The 13,451-nt window shown below is 40.0% G+C and overlaps 1 protein-coding gene across 1 annotated transcript in view; it reads right to left on the bottom strand.

The window, feature by feature from the left end:
• kpnb3 (karyopherin (importin) beta 3) overlaps positions 1–13,451 on the bottom strand; it is a 65,684-nt gene that overhangs the window by 14,371 nt on the left and 37,862 nt on the right. The window contains exons 11-16 of the mRNA XM_059970477.1: positions 10,902–11,026; positions 9,540–9,629; positions 8,741–8,914; positions 7,454–7,672; positions 7,289–7,372; positions 4,693–4,825 (exon numbers count right to left, since the gene is read on the bottom strand). Coding sequence (XP_059826460.1) covers positions 4,693–4,825; positions 7,289–7,372; positions 7,454–7,672; positions 8,741–8,914; positions 9,540–9,629; positions 10,902–11,026 — 825 coding nt within the window. The remainder of the gene's footprint in view (positions 1–4,692; positions 4,826–7,288; positions 7,373–7,453; positions 7,673–8,740; positions 8,915–9,539; positions 9,630–10,901; positions 11,027–13,451) is intronic.

Below are 13,451 nucleotides of genomic sequence, written 5' to 3'. Positions count from 1 at the left end.
GCATAATCATGCATACACAATGTACAGCCGAGCCATAATCTCAAAATGTCAGAAGTTAAATGCAAATTATTATTTGAGTTACTTTAAGGTTGTTTTATGCCAAAGTGTACTCTAGTTCAACTTTCATGACCTCAAACGGACAAAATAAACTCTCCAGATAATGAAGTACAGCGGATTCTGGTTAATTGGGCCATCTGTTTATTTGGGACACTGTGCCACTTAATTGGAACAGAAGATGGTTAACGAATGGCTTCTATCTGGTGTCAGTTCTGTGGCCATTAGACACAGAGACATAGAAAATATACAGCACAATACAGGGCCCTTCGGCCCACAAAGCTGTACCAAACATGTCCCTACCTTAGAACTTTACCCATAGCCTTCTATTTTTCTAAGATACATGTAGCCATCCAGGAGTCTCTTAAAAGACCCTATTGTTTCCTCCTCCACCGGCAGCCCATTCCACGCACTCACCACTCTCTGCGTAAAAAAACTTACCCCTGGCATCTCCTCTGTACCTACTTCCAAGCACCTTAAAACTGTGCCCTTTTGTGCTAGCCATTTCAGCCTTGGGGAAAAGCCTCTGACTATCCATCAGTCAATGTTTCTCATCATCTTGAACACCTCTATCAGGTCACACCTCATCCTCTGTCGCTCCAAGGAAAAAAAGCCAAGTTCACTCAACCTATTCTAATTAGGCAAGTTCCCCAATCCAGGCAACATCCCTGTAAATCTCCTCGGCACCCTTTCTATGGTTTCCACGTCCTTCCTATAGTGAGGTGACCAGAATTGACCACAGTACTCCGAGTGGGGTCTGACCAGGGTCCTATATAGCTGCAACATTACCTCTTGGCTCTTAAACTCAATCTCATGATTGATGAAGGCCAATACACCGTACGCCTTCTTAACCACAGAGTCAACCTGCATAGCAGCTTTGAGTGTCCTATGGATTCAGACCCCAAGATCCCTCGGATCCTCCACACTGCCAAGAGTCTTACCATTAATGCTATATTCTGCCATATTTGACCTACAGCATATTTTAAACAAAGTTTATATATAGGATCAGTTTGGTGTGTTTATGTTCAGAAAGCAATGATTTTGATCACTGATATTTAGTGATAAACAAGCAGCAAGATATTTCAGTACTATTTTGTGTACTGTGCATTCAGGTTCAGAGTTGCTAGAAACTGCAGGGAGTGAAAGTGAAACAATTTCACTGCATTAAGTCAGAAACTACGAGGAATTTGACAAACTGGAATGTTACAACGAAAATGAAGATTTGGAAGATACAACTGTTCAAAGCATTGTATGAAGGCAGTCAATTATCTGTACTAGATGCCTGCACTGAATTTGTTCATTGAAGGTCAAAAGAATACAGCAGTATACAATAGATGAATTCCTCTGTCAATAAATATTAGAAACAACAGTTTTATAGTACTGTAGAAGTGTTGGCTGTGTTCTAATTTGTTCTGTATTTCATTTACATGCATACTTTGTTACCCAGTTTGTCCTTTTAAGTTCTATGTAACTTCAGCTAATTGGGACAGCCACTAAGTTGGGCTCAAACTTATTGGTCTCATTATGCCCCAATTAACTAGAATCCACTGCACTTCTGTAGAAAAGCAATAGGTAAATCTCCCACCAATTATAAGTTCTAGGTCATCAGTGATCTTCAATACACTGCTGTGATGGCTTTTTACATTCACCAGGACAGGAAAGGGGCAGATGGGCCCACAGGTTAACAATACAAAGGAAAGCCATTTGCCACACAGAATTCCAATGCAAGTCCGTACACTTGGTTTTAATTTTAATAATTTTTAAAATTTGAAAACAGATCAATGAGAAGGAACCAACCTAACTGGTTTTCAAAGACAAGGAAACCATAGGTTTCTTTAGTTGATGTAACCTTCATTCCAGAACAGAAATGATTCACAAGTGCTCTTGAATAACCTCTGTTATGCATCACTGAACTGTGAACAGTGTAGCAGCCTCCACATTTAGTCTAGTCTGTTTTGAAACCTACTGCTTTCCTGAATTTATCTCCAATTGTTAATTCAGTTTAAAACACCTTACCATCAAAATGTTGGGGTATTTGTGCAACAAAAATATTGTAATGCTATCAAATATTATTTCTTTGGAGATTAGAAAACTAAGGGTGACATTAAGGATGTACATAATCATGAGGGGTATAAATGTCTAAAGCCAGACAGCATTGATTTAAGGTGAAAGTGCAGAATTAAAGAGAATCTGATGGGTATGTTGAACAAGCTGCCGGAGTCAGTACTAAATTATAACACTTAAATGTGGAGTGAATTCAGCTGTTGTAAATGCAAAGAGAATTGGGAGTCCTAGTACAGACTTCCATAAAGGTCAACTTACAGGTCGAGTTGGTAGTAAGGAAATCAAAGGTAATGGCAGCATTCACTTTAAGCAGACGAGAATATAAAACCAAGGATGCAATACTGAGGTTTTATAAGCCATTGGTCAGATCACATATGGGTATCATGTGGTGGTATCTCAGTGAAACCTACCAAATACTAAAAGACTGAATGGATATGGAGAGGATGTTTCCAAGTGGAAGTGTTGAGGCAACAACCTCAGAATACAAGCGAGTCCTTTCAGAACAAAAATGAAGAGGAATTTCAGTGAATCTGTGAAATTCTTTGTCACAGATGGTTGTGGAGGCCAAGTCATTCGGTACATTTAAAGTGCAGGTTGATATATATTTTATTAGTAAGGGTGTCAAAAGTTATAGGAAGAAGGCAGGAGAATGGGGTTGAGACTTGAGACCCAATTCAGCTCCTATGCCTAATGGTCTTAAAATATTCGAACAGGTACCAAGCATAGGAGAGGTTTATAAAGATTTGGGCCAAAAGCAGGCAAAGTGGGCTAAGCCAGGTAGACAACTTCAATAAAATAACGAGTGACATTTTATATTTAAGATAAATTCTAACAACTCATTTATTGTACCTCAAAATCTGAACAGTGTGGTAAAAGTACTTTACATAATTATATCATCACATCATATCAGCCTCTTAAAGTGAACCCCAACTCATTGTCGGTGGATGTGAATTATGTATGTTTCCACCAATTATATTGCCCCACAGCACTGTGGCTGGCATAATGTTTTACAGCACCAGCAACCATGCTTCAACTCTACTGCTGCTGCAAGGAGCCTGTACCTTCTCCTTGTGCATGCGCGGGTTTCCTCCCACATTCCAAACATTTACAGGCTACAGTTAGCAAGTTGTGGACATGCTGCAATTAGTTTTGAGGGACAGGTGTCCCCCGCTTTAGAAATGTTCATTTTACGCCACTTCGCTTTTACAAAAGACCTACATTAGTAACCTGTTTTTGCATTACAAAGAGGATTTTTCTTTTATGAAATTTTTTCCCATATAAATTAATGGTTCTTCACTTTACACCATTTCGGCTTAAGAAAGGTTTCATTGGAACGTTCTGCCTTAGTAAAGGGGGGTGGACACCTGTACAATAAATGAGTTACAATTTTTTTCCCCAAATATAAAAAGCCCCACACTATTTTATTTGAGAAAGCCTACAATGCTATGCTGGTACCAGAAGCATGGCTCCACTTACAGGTTGCCCCTAGCACATCTTTGGACTGTGTTGGCCATTGATGCAAACACATTACACTCTGTTTCAATGACAAAGCTAGTTTTTAGCCTTCAACTTTTTGTCATTGCTCATTGGCACCCAAAGCTTACATTTGACTAGTTTATACATGACTTTAACCTTCTTTAAGACTATTGTCTCAAGTATGCTCCTGAAGAAAAGTAACATATGTACATGAGATCAAGATGTCCCAGGTGAACCACAGCAACGTTCTGTTGGTTATGTACAATACCTGCTGAATTTCTCTCACTGCAATCTACAGCATGTCATTTCCCTTTAAACCAACTACTTTTAAATTGATATTCCTTTATTATTATTTCTTTATTTGCACAGTTTGTTGCCTTTTGCACACTGGTTGAATGCCCAAGTTGGTGTGTTCTTTCTTTGATTCTATTATGGTTATTCTATTATGCATTTATTGAGTATGCCTGCAAGGAAATGAGTTTCATATTTGTATATGGCGATACATGTACTTTGATAATAAATTTACTTTGAATTTTGATGAGTAAGTGACCAGACTGTGACAAAAGTGAAAGTTAAATATAGAATACAATCCTTATTTCAGTGAACCTGTACAGACACAGGTTTCCACCATAAAGCAAAGTTGGCGTAGTTATTCCAGATGAATCACTAATCCACCCCCCAATATGCTGATCCACCTCACTGAGGCAGATGAAACCACAGGGAACAGGAGCAAAACAAATAGGCTGACCTGGGATGTTTTAACTTGGAGAATCTTAATATTTCAAAGAGTGATTCTGAGAGCAGCAAAATTTTTTTGAAGTCATGCTGGCCTGCTTTGAACAAAGCTACAAAATATCTACAGGTCCTCTCCAGTTTACATACAGCCTGTACGTATGTGCAAGTGCTTGAGCGACCAACAGGATGAATTTGCCAGCAGCTTTGGAGCTGCAAGTATCTTCTGCCAGGTGGGGCTTTGTCCACAGTCTTAGTTCCAACATGCTAAAACCATTCAGGTTCTGAACATTTCACAAGAATGGAACCCTGTCCTAACTTGTATTTAGATGAAAGATAACAGGGAGATGTGTCATTCATACTTACTGTCCAGGAGGGCCACTTCTGGCTTAATGGAAGCAGTTTTCATCAATGGTCCCATGACAACAGGAAGATACTGCTGGAACTCCTTTCCAAGGATCTTGCACATTCTTGCCCACGCAGAGATCATGTAAGAAATCTGGAAGCAGAAATATAGACCTTGAGTTTCATATCTCTTCTTGTGCCTCACCATTAATACAGACATGTCAACGCTTCCATATCACACACATATATTAAATAATAAAGGTAGGATTTTTAATGGCAATAGTTTAACAGAAAATCGGTTTTCTATAGTACGAGTCCAAAACAGCTTCTTCCCCTCTTCCATTAAATTTCTCAACAGTCCACAAACACTACATTATTCATGTCCTTATGCACTAGTAACCTTGCAATTTAGAGTAATTTTTGTCTTTGCAATGTACTACTGCCACAGAACAACATATTTCACATCATATGAAACAGTGATAATGAACGATTCAGATACATCTCTACACAAATCATCAAGTTATTTGGTAACTACAAAAAATAAACGTATGTTAGTTTAGTTATACAGCCACATCAATTAGCTGATCATAGGCTTAAGAGTAATTTTGGTTTTAAAACTTCTTTCAATTTTCTGCACAAGGGACATTAGCTTCTAGTAAATTCGTGGAATATTTATCATGTGGATCATTCCATTTCCTAAACACCTTTATGAAAGGACTCAGTATGCTGTCAAAACTTGAGGTACAGGGTACAGATAGTACTACGTTCTCTATAGGCACCAGCAAGCAAACCAAACATCTTACCCACAGGGCCAATAATGAACTCTACATGAACATAAACCTGCTTCTAAAGGTCTGATAAGATAAGTAAATGCAAATATTTTTCACTAATGAGATGGGAGATTTGCATTTTGGTATCCAGAGAACACAGATCCAGTGAGGAAAAGTCAGAGGTCACAAGAGGCAGTACTCTTTAGTGTGCAGATGGCTGCTGTGATATGAACTTGCTGACTGAATTGCAATGGAAGCAGAACAAACAAGAACTTTCTAAATATTTTAAGCGCCATGAGAAATAAAAGAGGGTACTGAATGCACAGGTACAATGGGGACAGACAGCCTTCTGAGGTGGTGGCTCAAAAAAATTCCACTCAGAAATTTCTTCTATTCATCACGCTTTTCTGTTCCAAAGGATTCCATTCTCAGCCCAGTGGGGCTCAACTCTTTTTTTTTTGAAAAAGCATCCTTTTCAAACCGCACTGCAGACTTCTCTTGCCCCACCATAATTTTGAATCTCATTGCTTTCAATGGGTATGGTATTAGGAGCCCACCTACCTGGGCTCTTAATATCATAAAGTTTCCACAAAACCCAAAAGTTGCTAACCTCTTTAAGAAGCTCTTCAAAACCTGCTTCACTGACCAGACACCCCAAAATCTCAGGTGTACTATGCTCCCGTGAAGGTCCTCAGAAAGAAATAGCTTGTACTTATGTAGAACCCGTCAAATCCCCATCAGATTGTCCGTCTGTCTCTTCCTGGGAGAAGATACAGGAGCCTGAAAGCCCAGATGAGCAGACACAGCTTTTTCCTGAACCAATCACCACTTTCAAATCCTTTTCCTGGCGGTGCTGCACATTCTTGGACCCCATTCAACCATTCCACTATTGTAACTTCACACTTCTTTTTGCACTACTTCAGACTGTCAAGTCATTCTTGACTTCCAAAGAACCACGGAAGAAAACCATCAGTACCCACAAGGAGAAACTACTTCCAGAGAAGTGGTGAATCTTTGGAATCCTCTGCCCAGTACAGGCTACCTCATTAAATCTATTCCAGACACAGTTACATTTTTGCATTGTAGGGGAACTAAGGGCAATAGAAAAAAGACAGGCAGGTGGAGCTGAGTCTACAGCCAGGTCAGCCATGATCTTATTGAATGGCAGAGCAGGCTCAATGGGCCAGATGGCCAACTCCCACTCCTATTATGTTTTCTTCAAGTAATTTTATTGCATCCCATGGCACTTCACAGCCACTTTTGGAGAGTAGCTACTGTAGAAGAAAATGCGCACTGCACCCCACACAGCAGTGCAATAGTGACAAAGTAATTAATGTGTTTCAGATTTAAAGTGTTAATTGAGAGAAATATTTCAAAGACAACGGCTCTTCTGCAAGGCAGACCAGACTTCTACTTGAAAGATAGTACCTTCAACATTGCAGGATTCCCTTTGTACTCCATCAACTAATCTATCCAGGTAGTTCTGTTATTTTATTTAATGTAACTATTTTATTTAACTCCTAAGAAACTGCATGTTGTAGAAAGTCATGTTACAGCACAACAATCTGTAGTTGTTTTCACAGCACAGATTTAAAACATTTTCATCCTGATTGTGATTATGTTATAACCAATAAAGCCCAATGCAAGCAGTGTTCCTTAGTGCCAACAATAATGTTATAGCAGAATTACCTGTACCTTTAAACTCGGTGCTAGAGTATATCTTGATCTTACAACCTTCAAAATCAGAACTTCAGACTGAAAATAAAACCTCAATGTTTTGCTGTGCCAAAGAAGATTTAAGCATTAGTTCCTATTGTAATAACAGAGGGCTGCACAAATAAATGTACCTGTGGGTCATCGTCTTCCAATTCGCTGGAATCAGTTTGGGTTTTTAGAAGCAACTGCATCACATCTGAGGCGTCTTGCATAAACTGCAAAGTACACAAGAGTTAATGGATTGAACGCCACCATTAAACCAGAAAAGCTTTTGAAATTTTAACAAAATCTGTTACCTTCTCTTTACCAACAGCAAGGCCTATTAGGCTGATGCACTCAATTGTCTTTCCCCTCAATAGCCGGAGCTCCTTCTGCACTCCATTTTCCACGATGTGTTTCAGTGATGGCATAAACAGGTCATAATATGGGACAAATTTCTCCTCTGCAGTGTCAGCAACAGAAGCAATGGAGGTAACGACCTGCTCCAACACCAGCTTCGTTCCTTTCTGTATAAGCTATAGGGAGTGCAAAGCAATTAGTACAAGGGTCTAATGAAATCTTGAAGCATGAAGACAGCCGTAAATAAAGGAATAAAACTACTTCTATGCTGATCCCTCTAGGAAAGCATTCTGTCTCTGAAACCTCTTGCCATTTATTTAGAACATGATTGATAATTAACTCCATCTACCAACTTTGATTCCAGTTCCTAATACCATCCCCTATGACAACCAAGAATGAAAAAAAAAATACACAAATCAGCCTTTTCAATAGTCTCTAGAATCAATATTTTTTTTGTGTGTGGATAGTTTCTGCACTTGGTAGCTTGGTGCTTATTTTAACCCTTGTACCATTACCTATAGACAGTTTTCTCTTTATGTATTCCACTTTCTGACTTGAATCTTTGCAAGTAAATCATCATTTAGCTTGGAGTTCCTTCATTACAAAACCCTGGGATAGTAGGCTAAATCTGTAGGCACCCCTTGAAGGAGCAACTGATTCCTTGAAGTACACCAGGAAAACTGAACAGTTCTCCAGATGGCCCATGACTCAAGCATCATTTCTCTGGAAGGTAATACCTAACACATTAACTAATTTGATTAAGTTTTTTCCATTGGCCCCATCTAATTAAGCTACCTAATGCCTTCTGTGACCATGCCTATACAATTCTGTGGTGTAGAAACCTGTGCAATCACAGGACAAGGCACAGTACAGTGCTGGCTGCACACTGCACTCTGCTTTGAAATTCAGTTCCACTGACATTAACTAACTTGAATCTCATAAGCTGGACACAACAAGCAACTGCGACTAAATAATGAATTAAATGCTAGTGACTTACGATGGATTTTTACTTTTGTTTGTCATTGATAAACATGAAGGTGAATCTCAAGTGCAAACATCGCCAGGGAAAACACAAAATTCCACTAGCCTCCCTCTTTACCTCCATCTCAGTGACAAAAATCTTACAAAACAAGCTTATTCTCCCCCCGCTCCCCACCACCCCCCTGAGTATTCAACCGGTTCTCATTGCATTGAGAATTTCAATCAGCAGCTACAAAAATACTGAGGAACTGAAAGCAAGTTACCTCCTGTAACTTAGCCACCATGATAACATGCAGGTGATTTACGAGATTATCCAAGTATGGGAGCAACAGCGATTTGGGGCAATCCTCAGTGAAGTTAATGAGAGCTGCAGCAGCGTGAGCTTGAACTCGTGGATTAGCCTGATCTTCCATTGTTTGCAAAAGCGCTGAAATGACCTGTTTGAAACAAAAATTAATACTGACACCAAGGCTGGTCCTGGACCCTTTGTGTGAATTTCTACACATTGCTGGGTCAGGCAGAATTGGGACCAATTATAAATTTAGCAATTTAGGATAAACAACCAAGTAGGACAGTGGCAAAGCTATTCAAATATGACCCAAGCTCAGTTTAGAACTAGCTATTTATTTATGTATGGAATGTGAAAACAGCTGGTAAATGCAGCATCTATTGTCCGTCCTGAACAGCTCGAGTTGTTAGACCACTTCAGATGGTAGTTTAGAGCCTACACAGTTTAACTAGAATGGTTACGGATGGCAGAATACCCTGTTGAATGCATCAACCAACTCAGGTCAATCTTTACAACAATCCGGTAGCTTAATGTTAAACTTTTTATTCCATATTTAATAATGCATTTTAAATTGAACAACTTCCATGGGGGAATACAAACCCATGTTACTGAATCAATGGACCATTAGTAGATTGCTCAGTAAACCACCCACTGATAGCCCAATATGACATTGCCTCTGTACCCCCTTCATTTATGAACTGATGTTAAAGTACATGGTATCTTAATACTGCTTTAAAAAGACAACTATTCATAATTGACTTCAAGATGCTTACCTTGTCATGAAACTTTCTCTGGAACGTTGGTGCAAAATCTGTGGCCATCTGACCTATGGCATTACATGCTGCATACCTAACCCTTGGGTGCTAAAATTAAATTATAAGGATATTATTCAAATCCTCCACTTTAGAATTTAAGTACTCTATAACTAAATATAACAAATATCTGTACAGATTACATATTTTAAATACACACACACAGAGACACTCTCAGTAGCCACTTTATTAGATACACCTGTTCATTAATGCAAATATCTAACCTGGCAATCATGTGGTAGTAACTCAATGCATAAAAGCATGCAGACATGGTCAAGAGATTCAGTTGACGGCCAGACCAATCATTAGATTGGAGAAGAAATGTGATCAAATGACTGACTGTGGAATTATTGTTAGGTAAAATGGTGTGGTTTGAGCATCTCAAAAACTGATCTCCTGGGATTTTCACACAGAGTTTAAATAATGGTGTGACAAAAAGACCTAGAGAGTGGCAGTTCTCTGAGAATGCCTGGTTAACGAGAGGCCAAGAGAAAATTGGCAACAGTGATGTAAGGTGACAGCAAGGCAACTGCAACTCAAATAACCATGCTTTACAACAGTGATATGCAGAACAACATCTCTGAATGCACCAGTTGAACCTTAAAGTGGATGGGCTGCAGCAGAAGACCACACTGGATTCTACTCCGGTTCGTCAAGATCAAGAAACTGAAGCTGCAGTGGGTATAGCCTCAACAAAACCAGACAGTCGATGTTTGGAAGAGCATCATGTGCTCTGACAAATCTCTATTTCTGCTGCGCCGTGTAGGGTCAGAATTTGTCATTAAGCACACATCATCTTAAGGTGATTCCATGAACACAACAATGAATTCAGTGTATTCCAAAAGCTTCCACAGTCACCAGATCTCATTCCAACAGAGCACCTCTGGGATGTAGTGGAACAGGGGAGTTGCAGCATGAATGTGCAGCCGACAAATCCACAGCAACTACACATTATCATGTCAGCATGGACCAGAATCTCCAAGGAGTGCTTCCAGCATGAAGAATTCATACTCTCTGGCAGTGTACTAGTAACAATGCACCTAATAAAGTGGTGATGGAGTATACAACTGTACTTGAGAGATTTGTATCTCTCCGCAATTTTTACTAATTTGTTTGTAATTATAGCCACCAATCCCTGCACAGCATGCTCAAAACAGCTTTATTTTTAAAATTTGTGCACAACTCTCCTGAACTAAATGTCTGTTAAGGGTAGTTTCTGATGAGGAACACTCCCTCTTTAGACAGAGCCCAGGGAGGTTTCAGCCAATTTTACATACACACAATGAACATTCATCCCACACCTATGCACTTGGTTTCACTTACTGGATCTTGAAGGAATAACAAGACGAAGTTCACAATCTCACTGAGGATCCCCTCCATTTGCTGATGACACCCTTCCCCGATTGCTGACAAGGCCATCAGTCCTGCGTGTCTGTACCTCCAGTCAGCTGTAGGGAAACAATCTGTGTTGACCACGTGCACTTACATAACTTCAGTGATAGATAACATGCTCAAGATTCAACTGAGCAAAAAAGAAATTCTGATTGTAGTATTGGGCAGAGCAATTTAAAAGGTAGCCACCAAAGGTAGCTTTGTATCTGACCTTGAGGGAAGAGAGAAGTAGCTTCAGGAGGAAACTCTTAACTGATTCTACACAATGGGATGTATGGACAAAAATAGAGGCGAAGGAAATGCAAAAGAAATGCACCTGTCTATTGTTGTGAAACCAACAGATGGTCAATCCATTTTAAGGACATTGGCTGTTCTTTGACTTGGCATTTGGCAAAACCAATTCAATAAAAAAAAATTGAGCCAGAGAGTCTGTCACCGTCAATGGAGGTAAAGGGCAGCTGACATTTCAGATTGAGAGCCTTCATCAGGACTCAAATAGTCTTCACCCAAAATGTTACTTGTCCATAGATGCTACCTGATCTGTCAAGTTCCTCCAAAGACTTTGTGTGCTGCTTCGGGCTGAGAACAAAGATTTTTTGAAGACCATGTGTATCAGAAGTAGCTTAATAGAAGAAGTGGCCATGAACTGCCCTGTTCTCCTAATCAAGGAGATCATTACCTGTCCGTGGCACAAGTGTCTACCCTTGTCCTAACTGTCAAAATCAATACCAAATCAAAGTCTGAATTTTGAGAAAAACTGAAGTTCAAATGAATGGGATTTCCAAATTTCTACCACCCTCAACTAGAAATGTGCTCCAGTTTCCATCTCAGAAGCCTGGATCTGTGCTTAAAATTATTTCCCCCTTATTCCATGTGCTCTGACCAACTGAATTACATTACATAATCCCTATTTTACAAGCAAATATTTCAAAAGTGAACTGCTGGCAATGCCAAACACACTAAAGCAGTGGCGCAATGTGATACTAAAATTATTTCTGAAATACATTTCCAGCTTTCTCAGGGTTTCCCCCACAACCTCTCCACACAGTATATTGAGAACATTTTAAAAGGAGGAACTTATATTCAGATCTGCTTCAACATCTGACAATATGAAGACATTATTTACACCCATTTGTGGGGAGTTTGCCTGTGGCGAGCAATACCCATGCTTGTTAATTAGAGAACTTAGAAATAAAGAACACTTATTCAGAAAGTCAGAAGGCATGGGATCCAGGGAAGTTTGGACAGGTGGATCCAGAATTGGCTTGCCTGCAGAAGGCAGAGGGTCGTGGTGGAGGGAGTACATTCAGATTGGAGGGTTGTAACTAGTGGTGTCCCACAAGGATCTGTTCTGGGACCTCTACTTTTTGTGATTTTTATTAACGACCTGGATGTGGGGGTAGAAGGGTAGGTTGGCAAGTTTGCAGACGACACAAAGGTTGGTGGTGTTGTAGATAGTGTAGAGGATTGTCAAAGATTGCAGAGAGACATTGATAGGATGCAGAAGTGGGCAGATGGAGTTCAACCCAGAGAAGTGTGAGGTGGTACACTTTGGAAGGACAAACTCCAAGGCAGAGTACAAAGTAAATGGCAGGATACTTGATAGTGTGGAGGAGCAAAGGGATCTGGGGGTACATGCCCACAGATCCCCGAAAGTTGCCTCACAGGTAGATAGGGTAGTTAAGAAAGCTTATGGGGTGTTAGCTTTCATAAGTCGAGGGATAGAGTTTAAGAGACGCGATGTAATTATGCAGCTCTATAAAACTCTAGTTAGGCCACACTTGGAGTACTGAGTCCAGTTCTGGTCGCCTCACTATAGGAAGGATGTGGAATCACGGGAAAGGATACAGAGGAGATTTGCCAGGATGCTGCCTAGTTTAGAGAGTATGCATTATGATCAGAGATAAAGGGAGCTAGGGCTTTACTCTTTGGAGAGAAGGAGGCTGAGAGGAGACATGATAGAGGTGCACAAGATATTAAGAGGGATAGACAGAGTGGACAGTCAGCGTCTCTTCCCCAGGGCACCACTGCTCAGTACAAGAGGATATGGCTTTAAGGTAAGGGGAGGGAAATTCAAGGGGGATATTAGAGGAAGGTTTTTCACTCAGTGGTTGGTGCATGGAATGCACTGCCTGAGTCAGTGGTGGAGGCAGATACACTAGTGTAGTTTAAGAGACTACTGGACAGATATATGGAGGAATTTAAGGTGGTGGGGGGGTTATATGGGATCCAGGGTTTGAGGGTCGGCACAACATTGTGGGCCGAAGGGCCTGTAATGTGCTGTACTATTCTATGTTCTATGTTCTAAATACTGGGTTGACTAACTACCTTCTAACAAAAATTAATGTATCACAACATGGCAATATTCCTTGGATCTAAACTAATCTTTAAGTAGAACAACTTATACTAATTGATATGGGGCATAAATGATACAATTTACAGACAGAACAATTTGCCAGTTGCAAATAAACTGTCAAAGTA

The sequence above is a fragment of the Hypanus sabinus genome, chromosome 5, assembly GCF_030144855.1.
Source record: "Hypanus sabinus isolate sHypSab1 chromosome 5, sHypSab1.hap1, whole genome shotgun sequence".
In the NCBI taxonomy this organism is placed as follows: Eukaryota; Metazoa; Chordata; class Chondrichthyes; order Myliobatiformes; family Dasyatidae; genus Hypanus; species Hypanus sabinus.
Note: the sequence above shows the minus strand (reverse complement) of the source record. Positions and strands in the feature narration are given on the sequence as shown.